Source organism: Vigna umbellata, chromosome 1 (assembly GCF_029865625.1).
Source record: "Vigna umbellata cultivar VRB3 chromosome 1, Vumbellata_1.0, whole genome shotgun sequence".
In the NCBI taxonomy this organism is placed as follows: Eukaryota; Viridiplantae; Streptophyta; class Magnoliopsida; order Fabales; family Fabaceae; genus Vigna; species Vigna umbellata.
Window position 1 is genome coordinate 55,771,305 of NC_142165.1, and position 16,807 is coordinate 55,788,111.

At 35.9% G+C, this 16,807-nt stretch overlaps 1 protein-coding gene across 1 annotated transcript; it reads left to right on the forward strand.

Annotated features, from left to right (window-relative positions):
* The first annotated feature begins 14,113 nt into the window (after positions 1-14,113).
* LOC124847428 (alternative oxidase 3, mitochondrial) lies at positions 14,114-16,151 on the forward strand. The gene is made up of 4 exons (XM_047324922.2): positions 14,114-14,605; positions 14,772-14,900; positions 15,372-15,860; positions 15,949-16,151. The coding sequence occupies exons 1-4, from the start codon at positions 14,285-14,287 to the stop codon at positions 16,006-16,008; spliced, it is 999 nt and encodes a 332-aa protein (XP_047180878.1). The 5' UTR covers positions 14,114-14,284; the 3' UTR covers positions 16,009-16,151.
* The last annotated feature ends 656 nt before the right edge of the window (positions 16,152-16,807 follow it).

Genomic DNA, 16,807 nt, shown 5'->3' on the forward strand with positions numbered 1-16,807 from the left:
TCTTAAGGACTTGAGAATTAAAAAACTTCATGGGATAGTGAATATTGATACTGATTTTCATGGGAACAATTCTTCTTCCTTAAAATCCCTTGAGACATTGTATTTCTCCGATATGAAAGAATGGAGGAATGGGAATGTAAAGTTGTGACAGGTGCTTTTCCACGTCTACAAAAGCTATCCATAAAGCCTTGTCCCAAGCTGAAAGGACAGCTGCCAAAGCTACTTGTTCCTTTGGAAAAATTATGCATTAGATACTGCTAAAAACTTGAGGCTTTCGCTCCCAGGGCTCTAGATATAAAACTGGAAGAAAGTGCAAAGGTGTTGTTTGATTGGGCTACAGTGAAAAGCCTCCTATTGGCTGGGTACATCATGGAAGCATCATTCTTGGATATGGTTGGGAAAAACATACCTGACAATTATATTCAACACTTGGAGATTCATGGATCCAGTTTTGGTCCTCCTCCAAATATTGGTGATTCTGTCTCTCTGTGGACCTTTCCACTACATTTCTTCCAGACACTAAAGAATCTTGCTCTCTTGTTCTTAAATACTTTATAGATGATTTCACAAAATCACGCACATAATCATCTGGAGAGTCTGCATATCGGTTACTGCCCTAAACTTGAATCATTGCCTGAAAACTGGGATATGCTCAAGAGTTTACACATTAGTGATTGTCCAAAACTTGAGCCTTTCAGTGAGGGAGGTTTGCCATCAAATCTAAAAGAGATGACACTCAGTAAATGCTCAAGACTTGTTGGCTCACTGAAAGTAGCTTTCGGAGACAATCCGTCTTTGAAAACGTTACATATTGAACATCTGGATGCCGAATGTTTTCTGATGAAGGTTTGCTTCCACTCTCTCTTACTGAGGGTGGAGAGGTTGGGTAGAAGATGGAAGGAAGAGGCGAGGGAGAGAGAGGGAGAAAATGTGAGAAACACTGACTCAGCGCAAGAAAAGAAAATCATGTCAGTCTACCGTTAGCCACGTCAGCTGGTTTTTAACGGTGTTAATTTTGGAGGACTAAAATCAAAGTGTCCTTAAGAAGGAGGACTAAAATGTACCTTAGTTTGAAAGAGGGACTAAAACCAAAATCGCGTGATAGTATAGGAACTAAAAACATATTTAACCCTTATATGAATCATTTTATTTGAATCATAAGTTTTATAACTTGGCTCGACCATCAAAATTGTTAAATTGACTATTTTTGTTTTTATAACTTGTTTTGTATATTTATTACCGTATAATCAAAATGAATTAACTTGATTTATCTATTTATAATTATATAATGAGAATGTAAATAAATTAAATACCTAAATCATTCAAATATTATTGAACATCATTCTAATTTAAAAAAAAAACTCAAAATGCATAATTTAAAGTTATAAATTATCATAATAAAAAAATGTTGTTAAAAATTATAAAAAATTGTCGTTGGTGACAAGTTAGAGGCTAACTCACACTTAACCGAGTTGAAACTCATTTTGGTCAAGTTTAAATTAAGCTATATTGAAAAATATATATTTTTTCCAACCTAATATGATTTAAACTCATGATAAATTAAGTTGATTCACATATTTAAATTCATTTTACTTTTTGGGATATAAAATCTCTTACGCGGTTTGAATGTAACAAATAAATCATACTATAATATCTTAAATAACATATTTTTCACTAAGCTTTTTTTTTTCTTTAACTCACCTAAATCTATTTTGAAGTACTTTAAAAATACTTACTTAATTAACAATTAATGCTTTTTCTTCTCTTGTTTCCCTATATAACTCTCACTTATTTTCTTTTTTCTAATTCCTAACTTAGAGACAATGAATAATTTATTTATGTGATAATTCCCTCAACAATATAATGTTTTAAATCCTTTTTCTAAATAACTCAAAACTTAAATTATTTATTAAAAGACTATGTAGTCTTTAATTTGAATATCTCTCAAATAATTATAATGGATTTAATATATTTATAATTAAATAACATCACATTAGATACTTTAACCTGATTCATGTAATGTTTTGAAGATATAATATTAAACCTTAAGTTATTCAAGAATATGGTTCATTCCAAAGTATCACCATTCATCCTACTCAATTAAACTTTAATTAATAATGAAATATGTTTCTTTAATTTTTCTTTAAAAGACATATCATGTTATTCAACTAAAAATAGTAATGTATACCATGAATGACAAAATAATATATATATATATATATATATATATATATATATAATTAATTAATTAAATTGAATTCACTATTGAGCAATTACAACCATAATGTGTGTATATAAAACTACACTAGTAATAATGACTTATCCATAATACTCATTCTTTCATCATAGTTAATACATGTCTTGGGTGAAAAATCTTTAGTTAATGAATTAACTATCATTAAGTTTGTATATCAATATGCTCAATTTACATCTTTTATTTTTATACTTCCTCTTTAAGTGACACCATGGATGATTAACTCTCCTTTTATTTGTCGATCAATTGTCAATAGATCAGGAAGATTATATGTAACATATAATTCACATTGATTTGGTACATTAGGGTGAGTATGACCTGTTAAGGGATATGTAGCAATACGACTCCCTTTAGTACTCTCTTAAACAAGTTTATTAAGAATCTGTTATTAGATACATAAATACAAAATGAACCGAAGTTCATTTTGGGGCTTTGTTTTAATGTTTTCTGTTTTAGGTCTTTATTGTTTTCTGTTCATCAGAGCACTATATATAGAGCTCTGTTTTCTGTTTTATGTTTTGTATGTGTTCTGTTTTACAATCAATGAAAAGCAATAACACTTTAATACACAGAAAGAAATGGGAACCAAGAAATACTTACTTGTCTCTTTGCCCTGATCATTTTCTCCTCTTTCACCACTGCCATCTGAAGCCTCTAAGGCTGCCGGACCACCGTGAGATCGCCACTCTCTGAGACGGAACCCTCTGGAAGCTCTCCGTTCTCTCTCCTGACTTGTGAAGAAGCGCTGGCCACGTCTACATTAGCCATTCATCTGATGGCTTTAATCCTTCCATGGGCCGCCCAATATTGGGCTTCATCACAGTGCACATCACTTTGGGCCTCAGTTTAATATGGTACCAGAGCAGGTCTTGGACCTGTTCTGCCACTGATTCCGCTGCATTTTCTTCTTTTTCTTGATCTTTCTTTGGTTCTTTGAAATTTTCTTGCTAACTATGGAAAAACTGGACCAGACCAATAACCCAGTCAGCCCCTACTACTTACACCCAGGGGAGAACCCAGGCACCTCCCTCATATCTCAGGTCTTGAATGAAACCAACTATACTTCTTGGAGTAGAAACATGAGAAGGGCTCTCTTATCCAAGAACAAACTAAAATTCATAGATGGAGGCATCACAAGACCCGAAAGAAGTGACAGTTTGTTTGATTCTTGGGAAAGAAACAACATGATGGTGCTGTCTTGGATCATTAAAACCCTATCACCCCAAATAGCTGAGAGTGTGATATACGTAGAGAATGCACAAGAATTGTGGGAAGAATTGAAGGAAAGATTTTCTAAAGGAGATCACTTCAAATTCTCAGATTTACTCCAAGAAATTCACTCCATCAAGCAAGGTGAAAGGAGTGTGACCCAGTATTTTACAGATTTGAAAATCTTGTGGGAAGAACTTGAATTTCTAAGACCCATTCCCATTTGCAGTTGCAAAATTCCATGCAAATGTGATCTGTCCAAAGCATCACAGAAATACAGGGACATGGAGCATGTCATATGTTTCCTAAAGGGCCTAAATGAATGCTATGATACTGTTAAAACCCAGATATTGCTTATGGAGCCTCTACCCAACATTAATCGTGTGTTTTCCCTCATCATACAGCAAGAAAGACAAGGGAAAAATGATTCTAATCAGAATGACAGCAAGGTCCTTGCTAGTACCACTGAAAAGCAAAATCAATGGAAGAACAATCAAGGTTGGAAGAATTATGGACGTGGAAATCCTCCCAGAAATCAAGGAAGAGGGAGAGGGAGAAACCCCAACTACGGAAAACAGTGTTCCTACTGTCATAAGATGAACCACACCATTGATGAGTGTTATTCCAAGCATGGATACCCACCTTGGTACAAAAAGAATGACAACAGTGGTGAAAACAACACTGGACAGAGTGAATGGGGGGCAGCTAATGTCTGTTCAACATCTACTGGAGTGCAGACAAGTCAGCAAAATATCACTCAAAATTCTTTCACTCATGAACAGATGCAAAAGATACTGCAAATGCTGGAGAAAGTTGACACCCCATCTCACAGCATCAGTCAAATCCAGAAAGACAACACAGAAAATGCACCAGGTATATTTTCTTGGATCATAGACACAGGGGCAACAGATCATGTAACCCATGATAAAAACCAGTTTACAACTTTCTATAAAATCAATCCTATATCAGTAAAACTACCCAATAGTTCTACTGTCACTGCTCACTATGCTGGAACCATACATTTCTCTAAAGAATTTGTGATTTTTAATGTTTTATATATACCAGAATTCACTTTTAATCTCATATCTGTTCAAAGTCTTACTAGGGATATAAACTGTACACTAACTTTCTCTTCTAAGATGTGTGAAATTCAGGACAACTCAACATTGAAGATGATTGGGTATGCTAGTGTGTGCAAGGGACTCTACCATTTACAATCTTTTGGAAGGAATTTAGCTCCTAGTTTTGCTTTTTCGTATGAACATGACAATGTAAATATTTGGCACTTTAGACTTGGTCATCCTGGACATAAAACTCTTGATAAGATGTGTAAATTTTTCCCTTATATTCAAACTGCTAGTGATAATGATGCTTGTGATATCTGTCACTTTGCCAAACAGCACAAATTGCCCTTTCCTAAAAGCACTTCTTTATCTGATGACTGTTTTGACATGATTCACTGTGACATTTGGGGTCCCATATCTACCCCCTCTGTACATGGTCATAGATATTTTTTAACTGTTGTTGATGACTACAGTAGGCATACTTGGATTTTTCTTATGCATAATAAGGGCCAAACTAGAGAGCTGCTGCAGAGCTTTATTGCTAAGGTTAAGACACAACATAATAAGGCTGTTAAGGTGATAAGAACCGATAATGGACCTGAATTTAATTGCTCTAGTGTCTATAATTCGTATGGAATTGAACATCAAAGAAGTTGTGTTGAGACTCCACAACAAAATTCTGTTGTGGAGAGGAAACACCAACATATATTGAATGTAACCCGCAGCTTGATCTTCCAATCTAATATCCCTCACATATATTGGTCCTATGCTCTATCCCAAGCTGTTTATCTGATCAATAGACTTCCCTCTCCTATCATTAAAGACAAAACCCCTTACGAACTTTTACAGGGTAAATCACCCACCTATCTTGACTTAAAAATTTTTGGTTGCCTATGTTTTGCATCTACCTTAGAAGGTAACAGAAGTAAGCTTGATCCTAGAGCTAGAAAGGGTATTTTTCTAGGATACAAGAGTGGGATAAAAGGATATATAGTCCTTGACATTAATAGTAGAGAAATATTCATAAGTAGGAATGTTATCTTCTATGAAAATATTTTCCCATATAAAAACAAACAAGCAGGAAACAGTAATCATGATAAAGATAAAGGAGACCTATTTTTTCTTGGTGACATTACTTGCAGCCATGAACAAAGTTCTACTGAGAATGAGAGATCTACTAGAGAGGAAGCTGCCACCGATAATGACAATCCTATAGACCAAGAACTTGAGAATGTACAGAGGAAATCCAGCAGAATGAGAAGGACTCCAGAATACTTAAAAGATTACATACAGCAAAGTGATCACTCTCCATCCACTCAACTGTGTGCCAAAAATGGTTTGATTACTCCCTATCCCATTAAAAATTTTATGTCCTATAAATCTCTTTCAGATAAGCATTTGAGATACACTCTTGCTGTGACTGTGAACAAAGAGCCCAATTCCTATGAAGAAGCTAAGAACAGCCCTGAATGGGTTGATGCTATGAGGAAAGAAATACATGCTCTACAGATGAATAAAACCTGGTATTTGACCCAACTTCCTCCAGGAAAGAGGTCTATCGGATGCAGATGGGTCTATAAGGTGAAGCATAAGGCTGATGGCACAATTGAGAGATATAAAGCCAGATTGGTAGCCAAAGGCTACACTCAACAAGAGGGAATAGATTTTTTGGATACTTTTTCCCCAGTTGCTAAACTCACCTCTGTTAGACTTTTGTTGGCTCTTGCAGCCTCTAAAGGCTGGTTCCTACATCAACTTGATGTAGACAATGCCTTCCTTCATGGAGATTTGAATGAAGATGTTTATATGGATCTTCCTCCAGGATTAAATGTTGACAATAAAGGGCTGGTCTGTAAACTAACCAAATCCTTATATGGGCTGAAACAAGCTAGCAGACAGTGGTTTGACAAGCTTTCATCTTTTCTTATTTCTACAGGATATACCCAATCTAAATCCGACCATTCCCTATTTGTTAAAAGAAACCTTTCGGATTTCACAGCCTTACTTATATATGTTGATGACATTGTCTTGACAGGGAATTCAATGAAAGAAATCAATCTCATGAAAACTCTTTTGGATAATCAATTTCAGATTAAAGATTTAGGAGAACTCAAGTATTTCCTTGGATTTGAAGTGGCTAGATCGAAGAAAGGGATACACTTGTGCCAAAGGAAATATGCCTTGGATATCCTAGAAGAAACAGGAATGCTAGGGAGTAAACCTAGTTCTACACCTTATTTGAGCAATACTAGCAGTATGTACAAAAAGGAGGATTATATGGAAAACCCTAGTGATTATAGGAAATTAATAGGAAAATTATTCTATCTTACTAACACTAGGCCTGATTTATGCTTCACTGTCAATCTTTTAAGTCAGTTCATGCAGGAACCAACTAAGCACCACTATCAAGCCTTACAACACGTACTTAGGTATGTCAAATCAAGTCCAGCTGAAGGACTTTTCTTTGCTGCTGATTCTAATCCTCAGATAAAGGGATTCAGTGATTCAGATTGGGCCACATGTCCTAATACAAGAAGGTCTACTACTGGATACTGCATTTTCTTAGGCAACTCTCTTATCTCATGGAGGTCAAAGAAACAGAGTACGGTGTCAAGGTCTTCCACGGAGGCTGAATACAGGGCTCTTGCAGCCACCGTGTGTGAGATGCAGTGGTTACACTATCTTCTTCAAGATTTACACATTGAGCCAACAGCTACTGCTGTCCTCTATTGTGATAACAACTCAGCAAGGCATATTGCTCACAATCAAAGCTATCATGAGCGAACCAAGCACATAGAGTTAGATTGTCACGTTGTTCGTGAGAAAATACAAGCCAAGCTCTTACATTTGCTTCCCATTCGATCAGAAGGGCAACTTGCAGATGTATTTACTAAATTTCCTCACCGGACTAGGTTCAAATCCATTATTCCCAAGCTTGGAATGATGAATATCCATCATCCAGCTTGAGGGGAGGCTATTAAGAATCTGTTATTAGATACATAAATACAAAATGAACCGAAGTCCTAGAAATTGATTTCAGAAGCTGTATTAAGAATCTGTTAAAACCGAAGTCCTACAAGCTGTATTAAGAATCTCATGTTTCAGAAGACCTAAAACAGAAAACATTAAAACAAAGCCCCAAAATGAACTTCGGTTCATTTTGTATTTATGTATCTAATAACAGATTCTTAATAGCCTCCCCTCAAGCTGGATGATGGATATTCATCATTCCAAGCTTGGGAATAATGGATTTGAACCTAGTCCGGTGAGGAAATTTAGTAAATACATCTGCAAGTTGCCCTTCTGATCGAATGGGAAGCAAATGTAAGAGCTTGGCTTGTATTTTCTCACGAACAACGTGACAATCTAACTCTATGTGCTTGGTTCGCTCATGATAGCTTTGATTGTGAGCAATATGCCTTGCTGAGTTGTTATCACAATAGAGGACAGCAGTAGCTGTTGGCTCAATGTGTAAATCTTGAAGAAGATAGTGTAACCACTGCATCTCACACACGGTGGCTGCAAGAGCCCTGTATTCAGCCTCCGTGGAAGACCTTGACACCGTACTCTGTTTCTTTGACCTCCATGAGATAAGAGAGTTGCCTAAGAAAATGCAGTATCCAGTAGTAGACCTTCTTGTATTAGGACATGTGGCCCAATCTGAATCACTGAATCCCTTTATCTGAGGATTAGAATCAGCAGCAAAGAAAAGTCCTTCAGCTGGACTTGATTTGACATACCTAAGTACGTGTTGTAAGGCTTGATAGTGGTGCTTAGTTGGTTCCTGCATGAACTGACTTAAAAGATTGACAGTGAAGCATAAATCAGGCCTAGTGTTAGTAAGATAGAATAATTTTCCTATTAATTTCCTATAATCACTAGGGTTTTCCATATAATCCTCCTTTTTGTACATACTGCTAGTATTGCTCAAATAAGGTGTAGAACTAGGTTTACTCCCTAGCATTCCTGTTTCTTCTAGGATATCCAAGGCATATTTCCTTTGGCACAAGTGTATCCCTTTCTTCGATCTAGCCACTTCAAATCCAAGGAAATACTTGAGTTCTCCTAAATCTTTAATCTGAAATTGATTATCCAAAAGAGTTTTCATGAGATTGATTTCTTTCATTGAATTCCCTGTCAAGACAATGTCATCAACATATATAAGTAAGGCTGTGAAATCCGAAAGGTTTCTTTTAACAAATAGGGAATGGTCGGATTTAGATTGGGTATATCCTGTAGAAATAAGAAAAGATGAAAGCTTGTCAAACCACTGTCTGCTAGCTTGTTTCAGCCCATATAAGGATTTGGTTAGTTTACAGACCAGCCCTTTATTGTCAACATTTAATCCTGGAGGAAGATCCATATAAACATCTTCATTCAAATCTCCATGAAGGAAGGCATTGTCTACATCAAGTTGATGTAGGAACCAGCCTTTAGAGGCTGCAAGAGCCAACAAAAGTCTAACAGAGGTGAGTTTAGCAACTGGGGAAAAAGTATCCAAAAAATCTATTCCCTCTTGTTGAGTGTAGCCTTTGGCTACCAATCTGGCTTTATATCTCTCAATTGTGCCATCAGCCTTATGCTTCACCTTATAGACCCATCTGCATCCGATAGACCTCTTTCCTGGAGGAAGTTGGGTCAAATACCAGGTTTTATTCATCTGTAGAGCATGTATTTCTTTCCTCATAGCATCAACCCATTCAGGGCTGTTCTTAGCTTCTTCATAGGAATTGGGCTCTTTGTTCACAGTCACAGCAAGAGTGTATCTCAAATGCTTATCTGAAAGAGATTTATAGGACATAAAATTTTTAATGGGATAGGGAGTAATCAAACCATTTTTGGCACACAGTTGAGTGGATGGAGAGTGATCACTTTGCTGTATGTAATCTTTTAAGTATTCTGGAGTCCTTCTCATTCTGCTGGATTTCCTCTGTACATTCTCAAGTTCTTGGTCTATAGGATTGTCATTATCGGTGGCAGCTTCCTCTCTAGTAGATCTCTCATTCTCAGTAGAACTTTGTTCATGGCTGCAAGTAATGTCACCAAGAAAAAATAGGTCTCCTTTATCTTTATCATGATTACTGTTTCCTGCTTGTTTGTTTTTATATGGGAAAATATTTTCATAGAAGATAACATTCCTACTTATGAATATTTCTCTACTATTAATGTCAAGGACTATATATCCTTTTATCCCACTCTTGTATCCTAGAAAAATACCCTTTCTAGCTCTAGGATCAAGCTTACTTCTGTTACCTTCTAAGGTAGATGCAAAACATAGGCAACCAAAAATTTTTAAGTCAAGATAGGTGGGTGATTTACCCTGTAAAAGTTCGTAAGGGGTTTTGTCTTTAATGATAGGAGAGGGAAGTCTATTGATCAGATAAACAGCTTGGGATAGAGCATAGGACCAATATATGTGAGGGATATTAGATTGGAAGATCAAGCTGCGGGTTACATTCAATATATGTTGGTGTTTCCTCTCCACAACAGAATTTTGTTGTGGAGTCTCAACACAACTTCTTTGATGTTCAATTCCATACGAATTATAGACACTAGAGCAATTAAATTCAGGTCCATTATCGGTTCTTATCACCTTAACAGCCTTATTATGTTGTGTCTTAACCTTAGCAATAAAGCTCTGCAGCAGCTCTCTAGTTTGGCCCTTATTATGCATAAGAAAAATCCAAGTATGCCTACTGTAGTCATCAACAACAGTTAAAAAATATCTATGACCATGTACAGAGGGGGTAGATATGGGACCCCAAATGTCACAGTGAATCATGTCAAAACAGTCATCAGATAAAGAAGTGCTTTTAGGAAAGGGCAATTTGTGCTGTTTGGCAAAGTGACAGATATCACAAGCATCATTATCACTAGCAGTTTGAATATAAGGGAAAAATTTACACATCTTATCAAGAGTTTTATGTCCAGGATGACCAAGTCTAAAGTGCCAAATATTTACATTGTCATGTTCATACGAAAAAGCAAAACTAGGAGCTAAATTCCTTCCAAAAGATTGTAAATGGTAGAGTCCCTTGCACACACTAGCATACCCAATCATCTTCAATGTTGAGTTGTCCTGAATTTCACACATCTTAGAAGAGAAAGTTAGTGTACAGTTTATATCCCTAGTAAGACTTTGAACAGATATGAGATTAAAAGTGAATTCTGGTATATATAAAACATTAAAAATCACAAATTCTTTAGAGAAATGTATGGTTCCAGCATAGTGAGCAGTGACAGTAGAACTATTGGGTAGTTTTACTGATATAGGATTGATTTTATAGAAAGTTGTAAACTGGTTTTTATCATGGGTTACATGATCTGTTGCCCCTGTGTCTATGATCCAAGAAAATATACCTGGTGCATTTTCTGTGTTGTCTTTCTGGATTTGACTGATGCTGTGAGATGGGGTGTCAACTTTCTCCAGCATTTGCAGTATCTTTTGCATCTGTTCATGAGTGAAAGAATTTTGAGTGATATTTTGCTGACTTGTCTGCACTCCAGTAGATGTTGAACAGACATTAGCTGCCCCCCATTCACTCTGTCCAGTGTTGTTTTCACCACTGTTGTCATTCTTTTTGTACCAAGGTGGGTATCCATGCTTGGAATAACACTCATCAATGGTGTGGTTCATCTTATGACAGTAGGAACACTGTTTTCCGTAGTTGGGGTTTCTCCCTCTCCCTCTTCCTTGATTTCTGGGAGGATTTCCACGTCCATAATTCTTCCAACCTTGATTGTTCTTCCATTGATTTTGCTTTTCAGTGGTACTAGCAAGGACCTTGCTGTCATTCTGATTAGAATCATTTTTCCCTTGTCTTTCTTGCTGTATGATGAGGGAAAACACACGATTAATGTTGGGTAGAGGCTCCATAAGCAATATCTGGGTTTTAACAGTATCATAGCATTCATTTAGGCCCTTTAGGAAACATATGACATGCTCCATGTCCCTGTATTTCTGTGATGCTTTGGACAGATCACATTTGCATGGAATTTTGCAACTGCAAATGGGAATGGGTCTTAGAAATTCAAGTTCTTCCCACAAGATTTTCAAATCTGTAAAATACTGGGTCACACTCCTTTCACCTTGCTTGATGGAGTGAATTTCTTGGAGTAAATCTGAGAATTTGAAGTGATCTCCTTTAGAAAATCTTTCCTTCAATTCTTCCCACAATTCTTGTGCATTCTCTACGTATATCACACTCTCAGCTATTTGGGGTGATAGGGTTTTAATGATCCAAGACAGCACCATCATGTTGTTTCTTTCCCAAGAATCAAACAAACTGTCACTTCTTTCGGGTCTTGTGATGCCTCCATCTATGAATTTTAGTTTGTTCTTGGATAAGAGAGCCCTTCTCATGTTTCTACTCCAAGAAGTATAGTTGGTTTCATTCAAGACCTGAGATATGAGGGAGGTGCCTGGGTTCTCCCCTGGGTGTAAGTAGTAGGGGCTGACTGGGTTATTGGTCTGGTCCAGTTTTTCCATAGTTAGCAAGAAAATTTCAAAGAACCAAAGAAAGATCAAGAAAAAGAAGAAAATGCAGCGGAATCAGTGGCAGAACAGGTCCAAGACCTGCTCTGGTACCATATTAAACTGAGGCCCAAAGTGATGTGCACTGTGATGAAGCCCAATATTGGGCGGCCCATGGAAGGATTAAAGCCATCAGATGAATGGCTAATGTAGACGTGGCCAGCGCTTCTTCACAAGTCAGGAGAGAGAACGGAGAGCTTCCAGAGGGTTCCGTCTCAGAGAGTGGCGATCTCACGGTGGTCCGGCAGCCTTAGAGGCTTCAGATGGCAGTGGTGAAAGAGGAGAAAATGATCAGGGCAAAGAGACAAGTAAGTATTTCTTGATTCCCATTTCTTTGAGTATTCTTTGAGTATGATGTTGAAAATGAGCAAGGAACTCTAACTTCTCATCAAATTGTTATTTTAAAGGATTATGATATTTGATTTTTTTTTTAAATTGCATCTTTGTAGGCCTTTTGATTGCAAAAGATGACACTTCCTCGTGATGATGGACCAATAGTTAAAAAATTCCTAAGAACCACTAATATTAATACACATATTTTGAGCGCTCTGGTCTTCTTGAGGTCATTATTAAAATATCATTATACCATGGAAAGAAAATAAGGCATGGGTAACCTTCTCAACTAACTATGTTGATTGTGAAATCATCTATCCATCTTATTTTGTTCGAGTAACCTTTTACGTCTCATAAATTGAAGGTGTAATCTCTTAAATAAAATAAGACATATGGATAACAAAATACATAAATATACGACATATAATTTATAATATAATTTTTTTATCCATAATACAATCTTGTATGTAATAACCCATAATTTTGATGATAACAAAAAATTATGAGATTTAATTGATTTAATCAAGCTACTTAATGTTTAAAAAAGGTAATATAAAAATTTAGACCATATATTACTTTATTTCTTTGACAAGTCAGTGACAATTAAAATAATAAACATATTCACTTTATTTCTTTTTTCATTGTTAATTTTCTTACTTTTTTAAGACAGAAACAAAAAACAGCATAGCAATATTGAAAATTAAAAATAATTAAAAATGTTAAGAAAAAACATGCATTATTAGTGTTAAGAATATTTTAAAAAAAATTTAAATTTAAGACGTATTTAATATTATCAACTAAATTAATATTTTTTTCTCATATGAATTAATTAATTGAATCCTGTAAAAAATTGAATAAATTGTTATATTCAAATTTGTTTTAATCACTTTGTTACCTTATCTATTAATACACTATGATAATGCGATAAGAAGATACAATATTTTTAGATGTTTTCAAAAAATATTGTATGTACACCATGAAAGATAAACATAAATTAAACTCATAAACAAATAGTTCTATGAACTATTATAACATATACAATTTTTTTGAAGTTGGAAAGTAGGTCATGTTTGACCTGGCTTCTCCTTTCTTTGGTTTCTTCTCACAGCACAACATGTTGATTAGACCAGGTGCAATTGGTTCCAAAGTAAGTCACCCTTCAACAAAATAATAGTCAACAATGGAGAAAAGTCCAATATGCTTCCTGTCAGTTTTTCTTTTTTGTTTAAAGATTACCAACCTGATACCAATAAGTTTAAACAATTCATATGAAAAATTTATAATATTATCTTGAATCTCTAACTTTTAGTAAATGAAAGTAGGAATGTTTCTGGTAGAATATTGTTTAAAGTAATGGAATATACATACTTTTACAATAATTTGATATTTTATATTTATTTGATATAGAATAAAATGGTTATAAAAATATAAATTATAAAAAAAATTAGTGAATAAATGTAAAAAATTTATGTTTGTAAAAGAATATTTTTCTATTGTTTAACTTCCTCGTTTTTATAACTTTTCCAACGCAAAACTACATAAAACTTGGAGTTGTAAGAATTACTTTAAAAAAATTGATTGTTCTAGCACAGGTTCGTGAACAAGACCTTTCCAACATAATGGCAAGCCAACATAATGGCAAGTAACAGTTGCTGTCAAAAAAGTCCTCAATCAAACGGTTCATAACCATCGCAAACCAAAATATCAAATCTTTATGGCTACGTTGTCGTGGCTGTGACCTTCCCCAACCCCTTCTTTTCCCGGTCTCCTCAATCATCAGGTGGCAAACATAGAATTGAACACCAAAATATAATATTTCATATTCAGCGTGTATATAAATCTTCAAATCTCAGCCATTTTCATTCACAGATCAAGAAATAAAAACATTACATGCTGTCAAGATCCACCATGAAGCATACTTTAGTAAGGTCAGCGGCACGAGCTCTGCTTGGCGGTGGCCGTAGCTACTACCGCCACCTCCCAACAGCCGCGATCGTGGAGCCGACACGCCAGCATGGCGGCGGCGCGTTTGGAAGCTTCTATTTGCGGAGGATGTCCAGTCTTCCAGACATCAAGGATCACAACTCAGAGGAGAAAAAAAACGAGGTCAAAGACACCGACACCAACGCCGTCATTTCCAGTTACTGGGGGATCTCAAGGCCCAAGGTCCGCAGGGAGGACGGAACTGAGTGGCCATGGAACTGTTTCATGGTAAGAATTATCTGAACTCTCTGTAAACTGAAAAATTCACCTCTGTTTTACGTTGGTTTGACACCACCACGTTGTAAATTTCCGCGATGAACATGCCTTTATGTTTTCTTTATGATGTCCGAAATTTGAGCTCTGAGCACTTTTGTTTCTATGGCGTCTCTCGCAGCCATGGGACACTTACCACTCAGATGTGTCAATAGACGTGACCAAGCATCACACACCGAAGACATTAACCGACAAGGTTGCTTTTAGGTCTGTCAAGTTTCTAAGGGTTCTCTCTGATTTATACTTCAAGGTATGTGCTACTGCTATGCATAATATGATTTCTTCCTTCAATTTGACACCGATAATAAATATATAAAAATGATTTTCTAACTGGTTAAGCATTAAGGTTTATATGTAAGAGTAAACATTAGGATTTAGGAGCACAGATAAACATCATTAGAATTCAAACAATTTGATTAAGGAACATTCCAAATAGTGTTGGTACTGAATTTTTTGTACTCCAAATAACATCAATTCTAGTTCAAAAGATCTGATATATCTAACAAGTATTTTGAGAGGGAATTTATTGAGAAGATACACACATTGATTTATAATTCTTTTCTTGTAAGATGTTCAACTTTTAATGTCTACTGAGTGTGGAATTTAAACTCACTTGAATTCCAACAAAAAGTAACAGTAGAAGAATCTGATTCAAGACGAGTTTACTTGGTACAAATATGGAAGAGATTGAGTTGATGATTTGAATATTTTTCACTTTCAGGAACGGTATGGGTGCCATGCCATGATGCTGGAAACAATTGCAGCGGTTCCAGGAATGGTGGGAGGGATGCTGCTGCACCTGAAGTCTCTGAGGAAGTTTCAGCACAGTGGGGGATGGATCAAGGCATTGCTTGAGGAAGCAGAGAACGAGAGGATGCACCTGATGACGATGGTGGAGCTGGTGCAGCCCAAATGGCACGAGAGGCTTCTGATTTTCACTGCACAGGGCGTTTTCTTCAACGCCTTCTTCGTGTTTTACCTCCTCTCACCAAAAGCAGCACACAGGTTTGTTGGGTATTTAGAGGAAGAGGCTGTGATTTCATACACACAGCATTTGGAAGCAATTGAGAGTGGCAAAGTTGAAAACGTCCCTGCTCCTGCCATTGCCATTGACTACTGGAGGCTCCCCAAGGATGCAACTCTCAAAGATGTTGTCACTGTGATTCGTGCAGATGAGGCTCACCACAGAGATGTCAACCACTTTGCTTCTGTGAGTGCCATTTTTGTCACCTCTTGATCATTGCCTTTGTTTGTTTCACTTTGTTCTTCTTCTGAATGCTGTGTTCTTCTTCCTACAGGATATTCACCAGCAAGGAAAGGAATTGAGGGAGGCACCAGCTCCTATTGGTTATCATTGAGCCATTGTTGTAAATTTTTAGCAAAAGAATTTGTAGCTTTTCTCGTCTAGAACTTTCTATTAGTGACTGAAGGATCAATAAAATGTATTTGTTTGCACTCATTCTAAAACAGAAGTTTTATGGAGATCAGTAGTTATGTGATACATTGGAGATGTGTATAATTTAAGATCATAAAAAGGGAATAGAAAAAAAGAGTAAATTTACCTGCCTTCTATGGTTGAATAGGTGTAGTTTCAGACATAGGATCTATCTGTAGCTGTAACCTTACAGCCAAGTTTTCCTATGTCAGTACAAATTTTACCAAACATTGTTCGGGATTAATGATAAAACAACTATGATTTGAGACAAATATTTAAATCACTAAATTCTATCTGGTTTGAGACAGACAAATATCTAAAATTTAAGTCATCTACCCTAAAATTAATTATTAAAATTCCACACATTTATCATTCATAAAATTCATAATTAAGGACAAAAAAAAATATTATTTGTTATACTAAAAAGAGAAAGAAATATTAATAAAACTGCATAGGATTTTTATACCTAAATTAAAATTTGTTTTATTTATTTTATGTCCACAAAACATCAATTGAGACGATTTTCTCAATTTTTTTATTCAATGAATCCAATTTTGAACCCAAAATTGTTAAATAAAATTCCCACATAAATAGAACAAATGAAATTACAAAATAAAGTTCTTCAAAATGAATATTAGAGTCATACAGAAGAAAATGAGAGAATGAGAGGTCGAGTTGTTTGTTTTATGTAGCTTGGCTCCGAAGACCAGCTTGTTCAGGGG